The sequence below is a fragment of the Phaethon aethereus genome (assembly GCF_964289735.1).
Source record: "Phaethon aethereus genome assembly, chromosome: 1".
Taxonomy (NCBI): domain Eukaryota; kingdom Metazoa; phylum Chordata; class Aves; order Phaethontiformes; family Phaethontidae; genus Phaethon; species Phaethon aethereus.
In genome coordinates this window covers 2256090-2279312 of record NC_138575.1, presented here as the reverse complement: position 1 = coordinate 2279312, position 23223 = coordinate 2256090, and the positions used below count along the sequence as shown (strand labels likewise).

Below are 23223 nucleotides of genomic sequence, written 5' to 3'. Positions count from 1 at the left end.
GACCATGGTTAGTACATTTATCTTCTAGCTTCTGCAGGATTGGATTTAAATTACAAATGGATTGACAGTGGGTAATTTAGTTCAGTGGTCATTTTGGATTATCATCTCCATCATGAAGCAATCTTGCAACTTTGAGGCAACTGGCAGGCTTTGCTCAATGTCAGTTTAGTTTTGGGCTAGAAGCTTACGGTTTCAGGGACTGGAGGGGAGAGATTTGGTGGTGCAGCTTCGGAAGAGCAGGGGGTGGCTAGTAATAAGACCTATGTTTGCTCAGTTTGGTATAAACTTAACACACATAAATTTATCATAGAATCATAGAATCATTTAGGTTGGAAAAGACCTTTAAGATCATCGAGTCCAACCGTTAACCCAGCACCGCCAAGTCCACCACTAAACCATGTCCCTAAGCACCACAGCCACACGTCTTTTAAATACCTCCAGGGCTGGTGACTCCACCACTTCCTGGGCAGCCTGTTCCAGTGCTTGACAACCCTTTTGGTGAAGAAACTTTTCCTAATATCCTGTCTAAATCTCCCCTGGCTCATTTTGAGGCCATTTCCTCTTGTCCGATTGCTTGTTACTTGGGAGAAGAGACCGACCCCCACCTCACTACAACCTACTTTCAGGTAGTTGTAGAGAGCGATAAGGTCTCCCCTCAACCTCCTCTTCTCCAGGTTAAACAGCCCTAGTTCCCTCAGCCGCTCCTCGGAAGACTTGTGCTCTAGAGTCTTCACCAGCTTCATTGCCCTTCTTTGGACATGCTCCAGCACCTCAATATCCTTTTTGCCGTGAGAGGCCCAAAAAAAACGCCCAAAAAACTTATTTTTTCAGTGACAAATGATAAAGTAGTACCTCATCAAAGCTGTGTTTCAGGCTGAAGGTGAAGTGTGTTGCCGTGCCTGCTGAGCTGCACGTCACAGCTCTGCTCTCCCCATTCGCTGGAGTTGCAGCATTTTACATTTTCCTCTTACCTGGATGTGCACAGCTGGAGTTTGTTGGCATCTTAATTATACCGTACCCTTCTGCAGTTTTGAGGGTCTCCTGCTTTGCAAACAATCATTGCTTGTGGCAGTAATGGGGAAACTGAGACTCTTTATACCCAAACGACCCCAAAAAATTTCTCAATAAATTAGGGAGAGACAAAAACATTGACCACAGGTTTTCTGCTTCCAGCCTCATGTTGTAAAGAACCTGTACCTGCTCAAAAGGATTAAAAGAAATTTCACGGCATATAGAGAATAAAGGTACTTTATATTTGTTTTCATAATGAACTCAGTGTGACGGATGCGTTCAACCCTTTAACCAAACTAGCGGTAGTTTGGTACCGGCTCCAAAGGAGGTAAAGGCCTGAGCTGTAGCTGGGCCAAGAACTCCTCTAGTTTCAACCTGTTCTCCGAAAACCCACAAGGGACCAGAATGACACAGTAAACATCAGTACATTTGAGTTTGGAACACCAATCATGCGATTAACGCATAGATAACCGGTGGCTTTTCCAAGACTCATTTATCAAGGAACAAAGAAAGTTGTGGGTGCGAGGACTCTCATACATACCTTTTCCATCGCATGACATTTGACTATGAGCCAACCGCCTCACCCATAAATATGACAGCCTACGTGAGCCTTCTTTGAGCTCTCCCTGCTAAGCAGGAGGGAGGTCTGGGAGCAGCAGGGAGGCTGCATGGCGATCTCCCCTTGAGCTGGGATGCCTCTGAAGGTTGCTTCTTGAGGTGGAGAGACATTTTACCAACAGGAGATCTTTGGGAAGCGACCAATATCGCACATAACCCTGTAGTATGATAACTTTGGTTTTGCCTTGGTAACTTTGCATGCTGAATTGATGCTAATGAAACATTCATATATAATCCTTTAGGCATAAACCGTTGACCAAGTCTGGGACTAAGTTTGGATCCAGATGCACCTAGACTCCTTACCCTTTCATCTCTAGTCTCTCTGTGAATAATTCTATCTATCTCGAGCGTAACTCAGTTTTGCTTTGTATATTCTCCCACGCAGTAATTAGTAGAGTGAACCTTGCCATCAGACTTTGTTAAGTTGCACTTCTACAACATCGCATGAAAACCACCTTTGCTAACACCTTTGACAGTGGTTCTTTAAGCGAGATAAACCATCCATTCGCGACACTCAGCGTAGTTAGGAGTCTGTAGGGGGTGAGCAGAATAAAAGTGGAAGTCATCTCTCCAAAGCACCTGTGTAGGTTGGGTGCAACCAACCTACACCAGCAGATAGGAGATACGAGAAGGCTGCATTACACACTGGTGTGTGTAGCTGTGCACGCACAGACACGCACGCAGCTCTGCTGAAGTGCAGCCTTGTGGAGGGGAGCAAACCTAACCCGCTGCTCAGAGGTGACATCTGAAGAGGTTTTTGTCTCAGTGCTGCGGGGTGAAAACCCGTCTCTTAACAAGTATGCTGTGGAGGGTCTTTAAGATCTGAACAAAGCTCTGGTTTTTCAGGTTTGATCTCAAAGACCTCTGCGAAAGTGTGGAGCAAACTGTATTCATCTGCTGTAGGGGGATGGAAGGTCAACGCCGAGGGACGGCTCTTGCAGGGAGCCACACACAGTACAGTGCTTTTCCATTCACACTGTGCTGTATGTACTGAAGCCACCGTTCTCCGCTTTACACCGAGGTGCTCTCAGGGAGAAGGTGTGAGTTTATAGATTTCTGTGGTGAGATGTACGCCCTGCAGGATAAGTAAATTGCTCCGAAGTCCCAGATCCCTCCAGTACGTTCATGGGCTGGGCATTCAGAAAGAAATGGAGGCCAAACTGTAGCTGCATTTTGGTCATAGAAGACAGGCAAGTCATCTCTTTACTCGGTGTTTGTTAGTAAGCATTGCCTTCTAATGCTTGTTGCTTAAAATGTGCTCCTTGGGGTGTTTTTTAGATTGGTGCTGGAAGTCACGTCAGAGCTCAGCCATGCCCCAGCCATGTTTTCACCCATAGTTCAGATTCTTGCTTGCTGGTTATTGAGAATAATCAAAATGTCAAGCAGACATTCTGCCTCAGTAATAAAACATGATGCATTGCTAAAGCAATGTTACTGATCACAGCAGCATGGGTGGAAAAATGCTATGGAAAGCAGATCAAGTACCATCAGCATCAGGACAGGGCAAGGCGAGGAGAGGACTGACAGTGAATCCTGTATCTGAGCGTACACTTGCAACAACCGAGTGACGATGGCTTAGCACGTACCAACCGCATGTTCCTGGCCCTTTCTGGATGCCAAGTAAGCCATGGGTGGTGCTTTAATTCCAGGTCAAACAGGAATAAGGACATGTCCAACCACTTACTGCAGCTTGGCTGATAAGCAGTAACTCAAGGTTGGAGATCATCTCTCCCTACCAAGTAGATGGAAGTGATGTTGCCCATATAGAGATGCCACCTTGGTCTAAAGCAGACCAGTTGCATCATGTGAAAGGTACTGCCCAGTGCTCATGGGGAGGGAGGTTAATCCCCAAAACCTCCACCAGCAACTGCTGGCATACCTCTAGCTTGTGTTGCTTTCCCGGTAGCACTCATGATTCGTATTTCGGGAGCGTCCACATTAACAGAATGAGCTGATGTGATTCATGCTTGAGCTACTCTTCCTTCGCCTGCCTTCAGAGAGAAGCAGCTGTACTGCATCTGCTCACAGAAGGAGCTGCTCGTGGGTTTTCCAGACGTATAAATGCTATATGCAGATTTGTGGCGCTGCTAATTGCTCTATTTCCTCTGCAAAAAGGGAAATAACATCTTTGCAAGAACGGTGTCTAGAGATAGAAGAGCAATAAAGTTAGATTTTCGCTGCTGTAATTCACAGGCCAATGGATTGGTTTTTAACTCTGCACACTAATGCCTTTACAAATTTACAACTGGGCTCAAAATCTACCCAGTTTCTATTTTTTATGTAATGTAGCCCCGTTCCAGTGGTCTGTACAGTGTATTTTCCATGTTTTGCCCAGGACTGTGATGCTGATATGCATTTCATAGCCTTCATTTCACAGTAACAACTCTTGCATTATGCCAATTTTTTCCTTTTTGAAACTGCATTTCTCCGAGAGGGTCACAAAACTCCAGGCTGCTCCTCATTCGGATTTACCACCTTTGGAAAAATCACGCCGGGCTATTAGCTGAGGTTTGTCAGCAGGTGGAAATGCAGATGCTTCCTGAAGCTCGCGCATGCCCTCACAAGAGATGAGAGGATAGAGACCATAAGATGCGAGCATCAGTCCAAGCACCACGCCAGAAACCTTCCATCGGGTGGGCTCTTGCTAATATTTGCAAAGCGTGAATTACCTTGTGCCGTCTTCATCGAGGAAATCATTACTCCTGTAGATGAGGTTTACATCTGACAAGATGAAAATGAAAAGTGAGGAAGAGGCTTTGCGGCGGTGCGCCCACATCACCTCTGCTCGAAGGATCGAAGCAGAAGGGTATTTTCATTCATGCCCGTGCTGGTGGGTGTTAATGAAGGCGTTCAGCTACAACAGCAACCCCAAAAGCAAATGAAAGCAGTTTGAGGCCATGAGGAAGGGAATGGAAATGTGGGGTGCTGTTCAAATTTTGCGGTTGAAAAGGTTGCAATTAGCACGTTAAAATTTGTGTCCAAGGTTCAACCTCCCCAACAAAAATCCACTGTGTTTCTGCTGATGTTGGTCATGCTTCTGGCTTGGTGAGAGGCATCTGAGCTGTAGGATATGAGATACGCATTTCTATATGTTATGAAGCTTTAGATCTAAGTAGTTCTGGCTCTACGTCTTGTGGTCCAAATACTAGCCAATATTCCCCTCTGGAGACATCAGAAGAAATTGCACCTGGTCTGTCTTGAGTTGCACTAAGTCAGAAAGTTGTGTTCTTCAGGAGGTAGGTGAGCATTAAATAAGCAGTACTTTGAGCACAAGATGATAGCTAAATTGTAATTTAATTTTTTTCTGAGTGTGTATATGGTGTTGGTAGTATCTCAGAGGCAACAAAATGCTTATTTTTATATTACAGTTGCATGGGAAGGAGGTATTTCTTACCTCAGTCTCACGGATGAGAAGCTAGAAGACAGAAATGAATTCTTTAAAGCTTGTATTTTTTGACTCCTGCTAAAAAAGTTCTGGACTCTTTCATCTTCCAGGGCTAAAGCTGTCAGCTCTATGAGGACATACTCAGAAGCCTTTACACTAACCAACAGAGCTGTATCAAGTAGACGAGTGTTTTTTGAATGGGGGATTTCTGTTTGTGTAGGGAAGGAACTGAAGTGATGGGGATTGATAGTATAATCTGGCCAATTACCCGAAACAGCCCATCAAACTCAGCTTGGTGTTGCTGGTCTGGCTGGTACTGCCAGTTACTTGTGTTAAGCTGAAACCTTAATATTTTAGGGAAAAACACCCAAAATTTGATGTTTTCTTTTAACAGTACTCATTTTCTGTAGTTGTTACCTTCCTGGATACTTTCCATGCTATGTAATAGTTCAAAATAGCAGAAAATTAATGCTTTTTATCTGATAGTTCCTAAGATTTTAACTGCACTTAGCATAGCTAAATCTCCATTGAGTGTCCCAGAGCTGTTTACACTTTTTAATGATAGTTATAATTTTCATCACATTTTGGGTTATCTGGAGAACGGCTTAAACCTTTATTCCTGCTAGTGTCCCCTGCATACATCTCCTTTTGGACTTCATACAGAAGCAGCTCTATTATCTTGCGCATAGCCACAGTATTTATCAGCAGCATGCTCCTCAGAGAAATATTAATCCTGGGGTAACTGGTAATGTAACCAAAATAATTCTCTTCAGTTGAGTTTATATTATTATAAAGTAGTCAAATCAATAAAAATATTTATTATTTTTATGCAAAAGAATGTGCTTTCTGTTACTTTAGTGCCTATTTGATTGGTCTTACGTAATAAACGATCTCTGGTCTATGTGCTGCAGTGAATTTTTTAATTTAACTGTATTTATTGTATTCTTTATGTGTGTAACAGTCAATACCTTTTGGTATGGGAGCATTGTAGGTCTAACTTTGGTACAGAAGAGAGGAGTCAGAGGATGGACCAGACTGCAGGATGGATGAGAAGTAGGTTTTATTCCAACTAGTTCATTGTGTGAACTGAATATACTGAAACATATACCAGTTTGGTTGCACACAGTTGTTGAAATAGCCTCTTTGCATGGCCATGGTATCACAAGGGTGGTAAATTAGTCATCAGAGCTGTACCCTGTTGCTTATCAAAGAGTTCGGCAGAAGAACATCATCTTTGGCTGTCCCGTCTGCCAACCCTCTCCCAAAACACCCGCTGTTGAGGTGGGAAGGCTTTCTGGATGGATAATGGACAATCTGGGCTCTTCCAGATTGGAAGATCATCCCTGGAAGCATTCCAAGGTCAGGCTGGATGGGGCTCTGAGCACCCTGATCTAGTTGCAGATGTCCCTGCTCATTGCAGGGGAGTTGGACTAGATGGCCTTGAAAGGACCTTCCAACCCAAACTATTCTGTGACTCTGTGATTCCAGGTGTTTCTCTTGGTTTGAATGTGTCTTTAAACCTTCAGGAACCTATAGTCTTGGGTGTTTTATCTATAATTTCCCTGCGTCTGAACAACCCGTTTGGGATTTGCCATTCTGTTGGTAACCAGTATCCAGTTCAAAGGATTTCTGATGTTTTTTTGTATTTCCTTGCTTTGTGTAAGCTCACCAAAAGGTTCATTCCAGGTACCTGGACATTTTATGACTAAGATAGAGGGAAAAGAACAGTTTAGGATCATATAAAAATGAAACGAGCTGAAATGTGAATTTGGAATGAATGTCTGTAAAAATTTTCTTAATAAGGTTTCAGAATTATTTTCTTTTTGCTGTCATTCATTGTTTGAGGAGAGAATTTCAGATAATATTATCATCATCATTAAGAAAAGGAGTAGTTGATGTTATGCACTTTCAATGATATGTCTTCAGTTTCGTTTAATGATATTTTAGAAGACATCTGATAACAAGACAACAGAATAAAGCCTAGGGAGGGTGCGAATTGTAGGTTTCTAAATCAATCCATATAGCTTTTTTAAGTTTTATGGGTTTTATTACACACTTTCAGCCTAGGTAAGACAGTCCTCATAGCCAATTAAGTTGTGAGTTAGAATGAACTAAATTTTCTGAAATGGTTTGTCTTTTTTTTTTTTCTTTTTTAATCCAAATGACTGTCATTTCCAAAAAGATACTTCATTTTACTGAAAGTGCTTTTCTGTCTATGGGGAATGCTTAATTGCAGCCGCAAATCACCTCCAATGCTTTCATAGAAGTATAAAACAAGTTAAAAATTGTGCATCATTTTGAAAATGCAGCTTCTGAACTCAGGATAAGATGCAGATTTCTTTTTTTCCCCCATCTGCTCTCTTGAAGAACTCCATCCTGGCCAGACATCCCATAAAAGTGTCCTTCAGAGCAGTGACATCCCTACGAGCCTTTTTAGGATTTCAGGCAATTACCAGGGCTATCTACAGTGACCATTATCCAAAATCTGGTGACACACGTCGCTCTGCATTTTTATTCTGAGAAAGCATTTTTGCATTTTACAGGTCTGACATATACGGCGGTTATGTTAAATAAGTGTAATTGCTCAGCGTTAGGGGAATTTTCTATCCTGACTGTTCCAAGTGGCTCATTCTCTTGCATTTAGAGAATACACCCCACGGTGTGTTAACCTTTATAGGTTTTCCTTCAGTTTTTGTGTGCCGGTGAGAGATGATTTCAAATGCGGGTGTTGATACTGTTTCAGAAACCCTACTAAATTACAACTCAAAGGTTCTTTTTCGAGTAGAATAATCGAAGCAAACGGAAAGTGAATCAAAGCTGTTCCTCCAGGGTCTTCTTTATGGCCCCTTTTTACAGTGAGCTATAGGTCAAATTTCACTCTTTGGAGAGTAAAAAGAAAATAGTAGGTTATAAAAGGGATCAGTGACAGAGCCTTTCACCGTCGCAATGTTTTTTGATTGAGGGTTTTTTTGGTCATTTGGATTTACACACATGTACTGGTATGTCCAAAACCGATTTAAAGAATCATGTCCAGACCTACCTTCCCTGGTGCTCCGCTTTATTTAAATGCCAAAAAGTTTTCTCCATTTTAATTCTTACGCATTTTATATAAGCGTCTCATTCCCCAAAATGTGATTTCTTATCATGTACACCGGTTCACACACAGATGTAAACAGTGATCTCTCAGATACCCATAGGTCAAATTGCTTTTCTGACGTCTTAATAGTTGCATGGGTAGCTTGGATGAGTAATATGGGAATGTTTTTGGAAAATACCCTTAAAATATTTTTTAAGATGCTGTTAAATATTTTTTCTTTATAAAGACTGAATTATGTTTGAATAAGTTAACTAGCAGTATTTGAAATTTATATAAATAAGTAGCACAGTGTGTGACTGTGAATGTATCTGTATGTGTCTGCCAAGCAGAAAATAGAGAATATCTGTTAGGTCTTCAATGCCACCCAATACTTCCCATTTCATAAACTTAATTTTCAGTTTCTTGTAATTTCACTAGTCTTTAATTGCCAAGTGGAGCTAGACAGTCTTTTAGAAAAATGTGTCTAAAACATTTGTTCTTTCTGAGAATGAGAAGAAGAAATACATCATGCATGTTGGCAAATGCTGGTGACCTTTTCTTTGGCTGGGAATTTGCACCTTCACATTTCTCAGTAAGAAGAACTGTTGTGTAAAGGGTGCGCCTTTTGCGCCTTTTCATTTTCCTCTGAAAATACACCAAAATTTGGTTTAGTTACACGCCGTTGAAGAGCTGTAGTGCTGACACTCTTGTAAGAGGCTTCTAGTTTGTAGCAGCTGAAGCTCCTGATGGACGCTTTCCTGCCTGTAGCTAACCCAGACCAAACCAAGGGCAAGGACCTTGCAAAGGTCCCTGAGCCTCCCTTCACAACGTTTTTTGGGCTCTCATACCTGCTGGGCTCCGGCTGCCTGGAGGAGGATGCTTCCTGATATAAGTGCCAAGAAGAAAGAAGAAATGTAGGATGAACAAGTGGGATTGGGAACCAAGGAAAATAAGAGAACTGATGGCCAAATTCCCACAAATAGAAGTTGTATGAAGAAATGAGAAGGCAGGAGGAATGAAGTTTGGAAGCGGTGCAGACAGCCTCGTGGGACTTTGTGGCAGAATTGTCTCACTTGGTGTCAGAGTGATTCATGCAGATGACAATTGGCTGCTGGTGTGTGTTACTCTAGTCATGCGGCAGAGAGCTGCAAAGTCCCAACGCTGTGATAGTCACTGTCTGAACACCAGCCATCCTGTTCCTAGGACAAGACAAGGACCTGCTGATAGGAGCAATACTGTGCATTGTGTAATTAAAAATTACACCATGATGTCATGCACAGCAGTCCAAATTAAGGTGACACAAGCAACTCCAACTCTTGCCTTTCCAAACTTGTCAATGTTTGACCTTGCATGCTTAATTCTCTTAAGAAATACATAAAATTAATGTTTTCCATTAGATTAATCTGTTCTTAATGGCATTCCTAATACCGAACACGCAGGGTGCATCACCGTTGCAATGTAATGCAGTAGGAGGATTCTTGGTGCAAATCTGCTGTACCTCGGTATCGGGAGCCTTGTGATGTTTTCTTGGGCACCCTGGTCATGTTCCTGGGCTGTTCCTCTTGGTGGGCTGAAGGTTGGAGCTGCACAGTGGCTGCTTCAGGTGCTCCATTTGCAGAGCAGATGTGGGACTCATCCTGGCTGGTGAAGACATGGTGAGGTCATCATTAAACCACAGCAAGTCATAGCAAATTGGATCCCAGTCGTCCTTCTTTTAGGCTGTATTAAGTGGTAATGTATTGTACCACTGGAGTATCAAATTTCTGAACTCTTTGGGCTGTTCCCTACTGTAAGAGATGCTCTGACATCCATGCTACATTTTTCTTCACCTTTTCTCTACTTCCATTTCCTTTGGTAGAGATCTTTTGATTAAATGAAGACTTCAGAAGTAGTCTGTTTTTCATTACCATTATCATTTAATCAAGCTATCCTTGAACATTCAAACTTAAGGTCTCTCATCCATATCCTCCAGTCCTCCATGCCATGCACAGTTTCATTCTTAATAACTTTTTCCTGATACCGAGTTTAAATCTGCTTTCCTAAGCTCTTGACCATTTGTTCTTTATCACAAGTGTTGCTGAGCTCTCATAAAATCCCCTCTCGCAGATACATTGCTATCTAGCAGCTTTCTCGTAATCTGTGATTATTTTATGGTTCATATCAAGTAAAATAGGGATATGTTTTTGATCCATACCAGTATTAAGTGAACCACTATTGTCTTGTCTATGCCAAGAAATTAGAGTCTATTAGAACATGTCAACCACAGGACTCAGTTCTCTAATCAAGGTAGTTTGCTGGAGATTAAGGCACGGGTCTTTAGGAGAGATATGAAATGGTGATTAATGCCAGATACTGGGAATCAAAAATTCTTGATTACACCTTTTGCTAGCACTGACCTTTCTTTATGGCCTCACACAAGCAATTTAGTCTCTGCTATAGGAAACTCTTAGAAACACCATCGAGCTATTGTGGGATGAGGAGTTGCCATAGGTCAGCACATCTGAGCTCTAATAATTTGCTGCTAGTTTGTCCGTGGCCATTCTCCGTCTAAAAGTTTTCTTCCATTTATGTTGGTTTATCCATTTTTAGGCATGTGTTGGATTTTAAAAGTGTTTAAAAGTTGTTCACTGAAAGTTACTAATTTCAAATTCAAGCTGCCGTGCCTCACCTTTCCCATCTGAAAGAGGTATAATGGTATTTGGCTGCATGGTGCAGGTATTGTAAGGGTTAATTTTTTTGTGAGTTCTGTGCATCAAAAGTGCTGTGTAAATAAGCTTATAAAGAAAGAGTGGCAAATTTATTGGCAGACGTGAAAAGAAATGCTAAGTTAGTTTAATATGGTCCCATCAACCTTGACAACGTTCCCTTAAGGACATCAGCACTTGTCACTCGAAGCTGGTGACATTAGGTCTATTATTTCAGATAAGCTCGGTGGTGGTCTCTCTGCTCTCTTCCCAGATGACTCCGCTGTTTCCCTGTTTGATAAAGCCGATTCACATTATCGATCTGTGAAAGCCAGGGAATAAAACTGCCATCCTTTGCACTTCTCTCCATGCAGCATCTCTCATTGGAGAGGCAATCTTCAAACTTAACTGCGAATGGGTCCCCCCGCGGAAGCAATAGCTGCATCAGCCCAAATGTGTCACTCTAGACTGATGGAGTCAACACCACAAAGGCTTTAGGGAGAAAATTGTTCAGATTTGAAAGAAATCATGCTACTAAAATTGACAGGAGCTCTTCAGTCAGTCCTCTGAAGGGAAGCTGCCTCCTCTGGAGTGCTGAACGTGGAGGTAGAAAATTACGGACAATTAAGCAGACTTTGTTGAAGTGTTTGGGAAAATCGGTAGTGGTAAGGCATCTCTAATAAATGCGAACTGTGCTGGAACTGTTAGAGATGTCTCGTGCAAAAAAAGTCTTTGCTAGCGAAGAAGAGGTGGTGCACTTGAAGGGTGCAGAGAGTGTTGCTACATATATTGGGAGATCCAAGGTCAAACACTTGCTTCTGCTGCTGCCGTGTAAAACAAAGATAAAAACAGTCCCACCCTGTTCAGGAATGGGATTCAAATATAAACAATTGCAAGGCACTTGCGTGCATTGATGAAGAGGGCCGTGTAAACACAATACACGTTTCTTCCTTTTGGACAGCATGTCTCAATCCATTATGACTCAATTCCTAATTATTTTGATACATACAATTTTGAAAGGAAGACTAATTTCATTGCCTCGGATGTAAGTCAAAGAAATGACGAGGTAATTTCTAGAAGAAACTCCTATGTGTTAAACAGATGGCATCACTGAGATAGATACTTTGCAGGAGGAGATGACAAACATTTTGTGTTAAAATATTCCCAGAACCGGCACGCTGTTCTGCGTACGCAGGAATGAGATCCTAGGATGAAAACAATAACGCATAATAAAAATGTAGCGTAACACAGACATACATAATGCAGTATGTTATCGGCATAATACATATGCATTGCTTTTTTCAGTGCTATCTCTAGACTTTGAGCTGGAATATACTGCTGTTCAGTTTAGAGATGAGTAGCCCACTTCTGGGAATCGAATGACCAACCCCAGAAGGACTGTTCCGTTTCAAAGGGATTTGTAGCACCCTGAATTTTTTTATGGGGGTTTTATTTTTAAAAAGGTGTCTCTCCAGTATGTATTAGATAGAGCAGTCAGTGATTTTTGGACAGATAAAGACAAATCGTACCCAGGTTGTGGATTTTCACCAATACCCCACTTTGTCTGTTCTCCAGCAGTTGAATCTTTGTCTCACCAGCTGTTGGCATTTAATGGCGGGGTTTTTTTTGTAGGCTACCTTATAGACCTTTTCTACTTTTCATGCCTCATGTCAGCGCAGTCTATAGTCATCCCACCACTGCTGGTGCTTGGCTCCAAGGTGTAGGAATGGCAAAGACAACACTAACACGTTTAGAGTAACTACATGGTTTAACTACATTGCATTCTTCCCCTTCTGTTTTCCAGATTTATCCAGGAGATAGAGCATGCCATGGAGCTTGGCCCAACCAAGCAGTGTCCGCTCCGCGAGTTCCTCACCATGTACATCAAGAACATCTTCCTCAATCAGGTCCTGGCTGAGATCAATAAAGAGATCGAAGGCGTCACAAAGGCATCTGATCCCCTGAAAATATTGGCTAACGCAGATACCATGAAAATCCTAGGTGTGCAGCGGCCTCTTCTGCAGGTAGGACCTGAGTGAACTGCCAATATATCCCTTACTGTCCATGTCTAGCTGTGACTTGGCTATATATCCAAAGAGGAAAGCATGGACCTGCTCGAGCGGGTCCAGAAGAGGGCCATGAAGATGATCAGGGGACTAGAGTACCTATCGTATGAAGACAGGCTGGGAGAGATGGAGTTGTTTAGCCTACAGAAGAGAAGGCTCTGGGGGGACATTTTAGTGGCCTTCCAGTACTTAACAGGTGCCTACAGGAAAGAGAGAGAGGGACTCTTTATCAGGGAGTACTGGGACTAGTACTGTTTAATATCTTCATCAATGACATACAGTGGGATTGAGGGAACCCTCAGCAAGTTTGCAGATGACACCAAGCTGAGTGGTGCAGTTGACACACCTGAGGGACGGGATGCCATCCAGAGGGACCTGGACAAGCTCGAGGAATGGACCCGTGTGAACCCCATAAGGTTCAACAAGGCCAAGTGCAGTGTCCTGCCCCTGGGTCGGGGGGCAGGTATCAGCACAGGCTGGGGGATGAAGGGATGGAGAGCAGACCCATGGAGAAGGCCTTGGGGGTCCTGGTGGATGAAAAGCTGGACACGAGCCAGCAATGTGCGCTCACAGCCCAGAAGCCAACCATGTCCTGGGCTACCCCCAAAGCCGCGTGGCCAGCAGGGCAAGGGAGGGGATTCTTCCTCTCTGCCCCGCTCTGGGGAGACCCCCCTGCAGGGCTGCGTCCAGCTCTAGAGCCCTCGGCACAGGAGAGACATGGACCTGCTGGAGCAGGGCCAGAGGAGGCCCCAGCAATGCTTTGAGGGCTGGAACAGCTCTGCAGGGAGGACAGGCTGGGAGAGCTGGGGGGGCTCAGCCTGGAGCAGAGAAGCTCTGGGGAGAGCTTAGTGCAGCTGCCAGGGCTGAAAGGGGGCTTGGAAGAAAGATGGGGACAGACGTTTTAGCAGGGCCCGTAGCAACAGGACAAGGGATAATGGTTTTATACTGAAAGAGGAAAGATTCAAACTAGATCTAAGGAAGAAATGTTTTACGATGAGGGTGGTGAACCCCTGGCCCAGGTTGCCCAGAGAGGTGGTCAATGCCCCATCCCTGGAAAACATCCCAGGTCAGGTTGGACGGGGCTCTGAGCAACCTGCTCTAGTTGGAGATGTCCCTGCTTATGGCAGGGGGGTTGGACTAGATGTCCTTGAAAGGTCCCTTCCAACCCAAACTATTCTATGATTCTATGAGTGTAATCATAGGACGAGGGATAATGGTTTTAAACTGAAAGAGTGTAAATTTAGATACTAGGCAGAAATTCTTTACTGTGAGGATGGTGAGACACTGGAACAGGTTGCCCAGAGAAGTTGTGGATGCCCCGTCCCCAGAAGTGTTCAAGGCCAGGTTGGATGGGGCTTTGAGCAACATGGTCTAGTGGAAGGTGTCCCTGCCCAGGGCAGGGGGGTTGGAACGAGATGATCTTTAAGATCCTTTCCAACCCAAACCACTCTATGGTTCTAGGTTGCTATGACCCACAAAATTTGTCTCAACGTTGAGTCTGTAACCACGATCTGTTCTGGCGTCACTGCTGGAATAGTCTTTGCTCTTCCGATCTCTGTATGCAGGTATGGAGGCATACACAGGCTCTTACGTTTCCCTCATGCAAGAGGATATGTCTCCCTTGTGACATATGTCAAGCTAATGGTGTCTTCGCATCTTGCCTGGCACATGCCATTTTCAAAGCACCTTGTCGCCATCACAACTCATCATTACCAGCTTTCTTAAACCACTACCACAGAAGTTTATTTTCAAGATTTTCAATAATGTGAGCCATGTGATCGGGCTAAAGGCACGTGCCAAACTACCAGGAGGGGCAAAGATGAGGTCTGCTGCCACCCAAGTGCAGCATGTCTGTGATTGATGTGATGCTGTCGCAGCGACACAGCTGTGTTGCTTCCTCAGCGAGATAAGAGAGATTTAAGAGATTTGGCTTTGAAGTTAGAGTATTTATACGAGAAGTCTCTTTTGAAACAGGTTTTTTGAGTTCTAATGTCGAGTAGTGATAATAGCAACAAGCACAGCTCTCATCCCAGCTACATGGGTAACAGGACAACATGGAAGCCCCCCAAAAATTTCTGAATTATACATGTTGCATGGGACTGAAAGGAATGAACCGACTGTCAGCTCTGACTCTTGCTGTGATTTGGGTCAAGCTCTTTTAATCCTTTTAAATTATTCCCTCTTATCTGTGAAAACGTCTCTTCAGGGATGAATAATATTTGCAAAGTTCTTGGGAAGTAGCATGCCTCTCCCAAGGTTTATATGGCCGCTTTCTGTCTTATTTTATAACTGCAAAACATGTGTATATTATAATCATATATATAATGATAGCAATAAGTATTGTTATTGTTATTATCTGGGATAAATCGCTAGGATTTTTGCATGTATTAATGGTCACTAACACTGTGCCTGTCTAGGTGCCGTGGGTATGGGATGTTTCTTACAGAGGCAAAGAAAAATTCCAGTGGAGAGTTTTCAGAAGTCTTTAGAGGGGAACAGCTTCCTCAGAAGGGGGGAAAAAGTTTCTTTACATGGTTTAGAAAATCTCCATGAGTTAAAATGAAGTTTTGGGGCAGCACAGCATCCCTGAACTGTTTCCTTCCCAAGGTACATCTTCACCAGCCTTCTCAGAAACGCAGTTATCCGAACAGAAACATGGAAGAATACAGCCCATTTTAAATAACTACCAACACAAAAATTGTTTCAGTCTCAATGTTCACAGAGCACGCACGATGTAGGATGAGAACGGGGCATTGCCCCAAGAGCAGGTTATGTCTGGATATCTCATGTTGAGCCCTCTTGTAAGCTGAAGGTGGATTCGATGGCATTTTTTCCCTTAGTGCTACAAAAGTAGCGCTGATCAGTTGTAAGATGTAATAGTAAGAATGCAGCAGGAATGGTCATGAAACAAGAGCAGAGTATTGAAAACAACTTTTAACAAGAGCAGAGGGTTGTTGTAGGTCAAGAACTGGAAGGCAATGGCTGAGCGGGGATGGCAGGAGCACAGCGGAGAGGGGCTGCACGGGGGAAGAAATTACAAAGTACACCCTTGTATTGCAGTTATCTGCAATGCCGGTAATTCCTCGCCATTGCGAGTGCCTAGGAAAAAAGAAATATGCCAAATCTGTGACACATGTAGAAGTCTTCCAAGACTTGATTTTCAGAACAGGGTTGAAAAAAATAAATTTAGGGAAGTTTTGGCTTCCACAACAGGAAGTGTCAGAAGATTGAAACTATGAGTTACAATAGAAAGCCAAATTCTACTTATTCATGGTCTGAGGAGTCCATTGAAGATGTTATTTGATTTTTTTTTTGAGAGATCTGGAAATAAATAAGTATATTCTGTGTTGTAGTTTGTATTGTTTGCCTTTCTTTTGTTTTCTCTTATGAGAGTTAAACTGCCTGCGCAGGCATCTGACCTAATGGAGAGCTGAAAATACTTTAAGGTAATATTAACACGCAAGGACCGTGGAGGTTATTAGCCTTACAAATTTGTTTTGTGTTCTTGATGCGATACATATTTTTATGGATTGTGGCTTCTTTTGTAGCCATGAAAATGTGTTCCATAATATCAATACATTTTCTTAAAGTTCATTTGGGGTTGAAGAGTCAGAATGGCTTGGAATTTTCTCATCCAGTTCCTATAATTTGTTTCTCATGATGGATGGAAATCATTTTGAACTGGAATTATTCTTGGTCAAAATGTACATGGTCAGAGGTCTGTCTGTTCCCTATATTATAGACGGGTAATTTTGTGAAAGAGAAGAAAAATTGCTGCCTCTTTGAACCAAGTCATCCAAATAGCTCCCTAAAATAATTTTATTGATTTTACATTAAAAGAAAAAAAAGGCTATTTCTGCATTGACAGTACTGGAGCCTGAAATTTTTGCCCTCATCACCTCATGGGTACGATGAAATTAGTGTGTAACATGAATGAGTCTAGCACCTCTATCCCAGCGCCATGTTACTTTTTCCTGCCTTGTGTCATTCGTGGAGGGGTTCATAGTTCAACCATCCCACTCCTTTCTATCCTGAAGATCTCTCTGAAGCTTCTGCGGCAGAATGCGGCGCTGTGATTTGAACACAACACAAGAATTTATCAGTTCCCACTGCACAGGCTGATAATAGCTGCTTTTTTATAACTATCAGCACATGTTTGAACTGAATTAGCCTACAGATAAGAAGTTTTCTAGCATCCTGTGCCATCATGTCCTCACAGATGAATCATCCATTTCTGTAAAGATTATGCTTTAAAAAAAACCTGTAGCTGCCCTTTGTGAATATTACATTTGAGTAGGAGGATGGTCTTTGTTTGCCATTCTTCCATCCTTAAACGTAAAATATTGTAAATCCCTTTCCTTTTAAGAGTGACTGAATAACCATGAAACTAATTTGTCTCAAAATTATTCTGCATTAAACTTCATGCTGTAATTGTTTAAATCAATACTAAATTAGGCTACAAGCAGCTTGACAGCTTCTTATAGCCTGTTCTCGTGCAGTTCATGTCAAGGTGATAAATCTTTCCAGCTAGGTGGTCACTACTAATACTGCCCTTAAAAATGTCTTACCCTGTCTCCATCCAACAAAAAAAGTTCAAGTTGCTTTGATCTTTCCACTCTATAGCAGCAGAGTGGGATTTTTCCTTTAAAGCATCAGCGTGACCGTTGTTTCCTACAGCAGTATTGTGTATATGATGGGTGTGATAGTTTTCTGGCCAAGCTCCAGTAGCTGAAAATCCAGCAGAAAAACTCCTTCAAAAGTCAGTGTGCAGCTGTTTGCAGGATAATGACTTGCTGGAGCTAATTACCCCGTCACCCACACCACTTATCCCATGCGTGAAGTCACTTGGCATGTGACTTTCCAAGGAGACATCACTGGTAGCTTTGGCATCTTTTCTTCCCATCAAATTACTGGTTATTGAGAAGAAGAATGGTCACAGTGAGTGGCATTTAAATGTCTCACCAGTAGTGATGGGTGCATGCTTTGGTAGCGAGTGCATGTTATTATTTATTAGTGTTGTTTTTCCAGGCTGGCTTCCAATGATCAAAATCCATTAAGGAGTAGACACGGCTGATCAGTTGGGTTTTTCCCATTCAAGGACAACTGTGACTTTTGAGGCAGCACCTGTGGTTATAGTCCTCATATTTCAATTTTTTTGCAGTGACATGGTGTCTAAAACAATGTGTTTTGCAGACGTTTTCATGTCTTGTGTGGTGTAGCTGTTCCCATTGCACAGCCAAAATGTTGAGAGGTTAAGACCCACCAACCGAGGCCATGTCTGAATTTCCAGCTGAATCCTGTTTTCCAGTTTGAAATGAGAGACAAAATTATCTCTCCGTGGGAGTCTGACTCTCCCTATTGCTTTCAATATTTCTTTAGATAATTTTTCCTCTGGGGGGATCATTTAATGTGGTTACTGCCTTTTGTGGAAGCTTTTACAAGGCTCCCATGTAAGTCATCTGCAGATGTGCAAGTTCTCCACTGAGGCTGATCATGGAGCTGTAAGTTATATAAAAGCAATTACTAGCTCTAGGCAAACTGTTATGGCAGTGCTTCAATTTATTTTAAAAATCAAGTTTAACATGCATTTTCAGTAAAGCCTAGGTAGGAGATGGCTTTAAGTTGCATATGGACATATTGAAGCAGCACACCTTGCGGGCAGAATTATTTTCTTCATCTCTGAATCTGGAAAAGCAAAGTCAGATTTCACAAATCATCCCACGGATGTGACTCAAGTTTGACCTGAAGGAAAGAGCCACACATTTGAGGTCTCTGTAGCCTATCAATCCCTGCAGTCGTTGGGTACCTTTTCCATAGGTAGGTACAGTCTTGTGTTGGAGTCAGCCAGAATCTGTATAACCCTTGTTTGTTCAGTGCTGAATCCAGGTTAATATTCGCCATCTCTCATCACCTGAGGCTCAACACCAAGCTGGTCTTGGCCATGTGGTTTCTATCTAGAACATGTGAGAACTTCTCTCCTATTTAAACAAACTTTTTAAGAGCTGGTAATGTCATAGCTGTGCTACCTGGAACATGCTCTGTTAGAAATTAGCACCTTAGAGAACTGTAAAAGCTGAAGTCTTGATTGAAAGCAGTGAGAGTTGGGTGCAAAATGTCTTTAATCATGGTCCTACCTGAGACCACCAACTTGTTTTGTTCACCTCGACAAGTATCTGTCATATTACAGCAATTTTTGGCCCATAGCAACCCAGAATGGATTTGAACTTCATAAATGATGGGTTACCATTATTTCTAGATCTTTAATAACCATTTTTTTTTTTAGTATTTACATACCCTGTATCATAGGATTGTAATGATATTAGTTGAAAGGAACCTCTGGAAGTTGGTCTCATCTGCCTGAACCTCTGGCCAAGAACTGAAGTCTGGCAAACACCAGATCAGGCCAGTCGTCGCTTTGTCTCAGTGACTCTTGGAAACTTCCAGAGATGGAGATCCTCTGGGCAGCAGTTCTGCATTACTCTCCTACTGGAAAGCCTTTTTCCTAGCCACAATTTTTGTCTGCTATCCCTTATTATGTCACATGTATGATATATAGAACAGACCAGGAGTCTTCATTTAAGTCACATATTATTTTTATTTGTGGAAACATGAAGCCTGCACACAGTGCAGCTCATGCATCTGTGTAAGGCACACCAGGTGTGAAGCGGAATAACTAATCCTATGACCACCTGCCTCTTCTACCTGTGGTTGTATCTTGTTATGGCTGACCTCGAGTTTAAATTATTCCAGTATTATTAAAATATACCTTCCCGTTTTGTGCTACTGGGGTCAGTCTAGCCACAACGGTCTTGACAGTACTAGAGATGAAAGCGTGTATGGAGGGGTTGTGTCAATGAGTCTAATCAAAAGACGTTATGGACAAAACAGACCGGTTAATGAAAGAGATCACCCAGTCTTGTATCTCTTAGCAATTACATTGTGCTTTTGATTAGTAGATCTTAAATGTTTTTTCAATAATTTAATTTAACTGGTAAAACTTGCTTTTCAAAGACTGCCTTTCTAACATGGCTTTATCTCTATATCTGTGTCTTTGTAGTGCATCAGCCAACATTGTTCCTAGGGTGCAAGAGCTAATACTTCAGGGTGAATTCTTGTCATTTGCTTTGCTTGCTCAGGGTTGTGTCTGCCAGGTTGTTCTGGAGGATGATCTGAGCCGGGAAGGCTCTATTTCCAACCTTAAGCTGTGGGTTTGAGCGACAGCGATGACCGTTGCTCTGAATGTCTTTGGCAACCAGAAGCTTCAGGCTGGAAAAGCAGAAATTCCTGAGCTACTGGTGCTGAGAAACCTGGCTGGAATGGGGTCAAACCTTGTGTTTTCAGGGTGGGTTGGAGGGTCCAGACTGGCTGCTGTCTCTTTTGATCTTTCTGCAGCAGGATTTTTTGGTGGACAAAGCTGGAGGGAAGTAATGGTTTCTGACACATCTGCTGACAGAGACTGAACTACATTAGCACTCTGTCAATCCCATCTTCTAAGAGGTGCCTTTTTTGAGACCTGTTTTGACTTTACTGGCTATCAAAGTCATCCTCAGTTTTTGGCCTGCATGGGAAGAGCAGCAGGCAGTCACAGAGGAGGTGGATAGCTGCACAACCAACGCGGATCCGCAGGGATCAGCTGCTCTGCGCAAGGATGCAGAAGGAGCATTAAGCCCTCGGGGTCAGCTCAGGAGCTGGAATGGGTGCGAGGAGAAGTCGGCTTTGCCTCTGTGCTTTTTCTGTCTCTTTCTATTTTTTCTGGTCATTAGTCTCGTAAGTGGGACTCTAGCCAAAGTGGAAAGAGAAACGTACTCCAATTCTCGTGTGCTGGAGACGGCCTGGGAAAAAAAAGAAATATTAAAAAAAAAAAAAAAGAGAAATAAAAAATAGCTGTCACTCTTCTTGGCCTTGAAGACTGACATCTCACTAGCAGGTCCTGTCTGTGCCATTGCAATTCCCTGAACAGCTTTTGGATTAATCCCGTCTCCATAAGTTCAGTATCTCTTGAGCTGGTAGGGGGTTTTATCCCTTTTCTTTTGCTCCTGAATTAATATGGAATTTTAGGGTGATGAGAGAAACTATATGCATAGCCTGCTTTAGTCTTTCCCATTCTTTTTGATACCATTTTATTTTAAAATCCAGCAATCATCATGCACGCAGCCATTTCTGGCTGGGCCGGAGGCCGAGGGAGCGGGCAGCAGGGAGCCGCGGAGGAGGCAGCGGCCTGTGCTGGGCACGCCGGCGGGCCGAGCCCGTCGCCTCCAGCTGCTGTCTGTCGCTGGGACGCGGAGGAGCATCCATATCGTGCAGGATTAGCCCTTTGAAGTGACCTCTGCTGTCGTGGCGCTTACAGCGTTGCCCCTCGCCCTGGACTGTGCGGCTCTGTTTCAGCGGCAGTTCGTTGCGTTGAGTAATCTCCAGACAGGTAAAACCACTGCAGCTTCCCTGGAAGTTATTTTGTTTTTCATTTTTTCTTCTCGCAGTCTTTTTTTTTTTTTTTCCCCCAGAATTTGGGAGTAAACCACATGGATCTGCCCCAGCCTCAGCCACAGGCCTTGACTGATTATTTTAATTACCAGAACAGCCCAGGCAGGCTCCTTCAGCACTAGTATTGCGCTCGTAAATCCTCATTTTGCCTGACATGGCTGAACCCACACAGCCGGTGTTAGAAACAGCCCCTCTTATCTTTCTGTCCAGAGGAGAAGCCGTTTAGCTTGGCCACCCTCCTGTTTGTTTAAAGCTTAAGCTGCACATTTCTCATTTGCGACCTCGTTAAGCGCCCAGGCTGGTGGCAGGAGAGCGCGTCCCTGCGATGCAGAGGCAGAGTGGGCCTCATTAACCCAGGGGTGCTTCTGAAAAGTAGCTGTGAAGTCCCAGGTGCAGCAACCACAGGAGCTTCACCTCCCCGGCTTTCCTCCTTTCCCTCCAGCTGCGGTTTTCCTGGGTGTTTCTTCAGTTTTAAACCGGGGGGTTGACGTTGCGAGGGTTGTTTCCGTGATGGGTGACCACGTCTGCAGTGTCCAGGCGGCTCTGGGCATCCGCTCGTCAGTACGTAGGTACCACAAAGTCTGGTGAGCTGCACGTACGGGAGATCCCTCTCCCGGCATCGCCAGCAGCCCTCCCGCAGTGTCTTTTCACCAGGAGAGTTTAATTCCTTGCTTTCTCAAAACACAGCGGTGGTAGAGTTTGGGGTCTTGATTGGGCTTTTCCCCGCTCTGTGCACCGTTGGCTCCAGGCTGCGTTTCTCTATCACAGCAGCGCAGAGTTTGTCCTGCCTTCCCTCTGCTTGGTTTGCTTTGTGAATCCCCGGTCCAGCCTGCGCCGCAGCCTCACGCAACACGCTTCAGAGACGGCTTCAAGAGAAGCAACTTCCCTGTGTTCTTGCCAGGCTCAGTGAAAGTCACATTCTTTTTTTTTTTTTTTTTTTTCCCTTGCATTTGAAGCCTGGGCCCATTTCATTTAGGAAGAATAACTCTAATTTCTAGTTTTTGAAATGTTTTCCTAATCAGAAGTGCTGTATGAGAAGAGCCCTCGCATTTTAAATAATTGATGGCTACTTTATTGAGTTGTCAGCACTAATTCATCCTCCTTTTGAAGTGCTCGGATGTTCAAAGGAGTAATCCTTTTACGACGTGCTCATTTTTTGAAGAAAAGTTCATTTTTATAATTACTTTTTTTTTTCACTGCAGAGTGTAATTGTAGCTGTGCAGCGAGGGGGAGGGATGAAGTACCTTCCAGCTCACGCAGGCTCTAAAATGCCTTTATTCCTACTTTTGCTGCTAATTTCTCTGCCTCCCTCCTTTTGCAGAGGTTTAATTATACCTGGTTTAGAAGTGCATTTTGAAATATGACACCTCATTCTCATAGAGAACAAAGGAGAGATTAATCTATTGTTAAAAGGAAAGGGAAAGAAGCTCTATTTTTTTTTTTCTCAGGGCTGCCCCTCCCTGACGAGCAGCATTAGGTGGGAGGATTGCAGAGAAGTAGCTGTGATTTTGAAGGAAGGGACTTGTCAACAGGAGAATTAAAAAACTGAAAAACAGATGCGGAGATGCTGCGATCAGAGTATTCCTTCTTGCGCGGTGGGTTTCCCCTCCTCCCCTCTGCTGGCAGAGAGGAAGGTTCTTGCTGGAGTGTATAAACTTTGCTAGCAGTTTAAAGGTTAATAGCACTCTAAATTACATCTGAAAGAATTGAAAGAAGGCAGTAAATTAAAAGTTTCCCCTCTTGCTACTAATATGTAAATAGAGCCTTTCCATTTCAAAAAAATAAAATAAAATAATAGTTTCACTCACGCATAAAGCTGTCAAAATGGTAATTTTTTTTCAAATTATCTGCTTTTGCGCTGTGATTTTTAGTTACGTGAACTTCACCGTACAGAGGGTAAAA

General features: G+C 43.1%; 1 protein-coding gene across 1 annotated transcript in view; it reads left to right on the top strand.

Annotated features, from left to right (window-relative positions):
* Nucleotides 1-23223, top strand: part of EXOC4 (exocyst complex component 4) — a gene marked incomplete at both ends in the record, with an annotated part of 415129 nt that overhangs the window by 286679 nt on the left and 105227 nt on the right. Inside the window, one exon of the mRNA XM_081999953.1 lies at nt 12579-12798. Coding sequence (XP_081856079.1) covers nt 12579-12798 — 220 coding nt within the window. The remainder of the gene's footprint in view (nt 1-12578; nt 12799-23223) is intronic.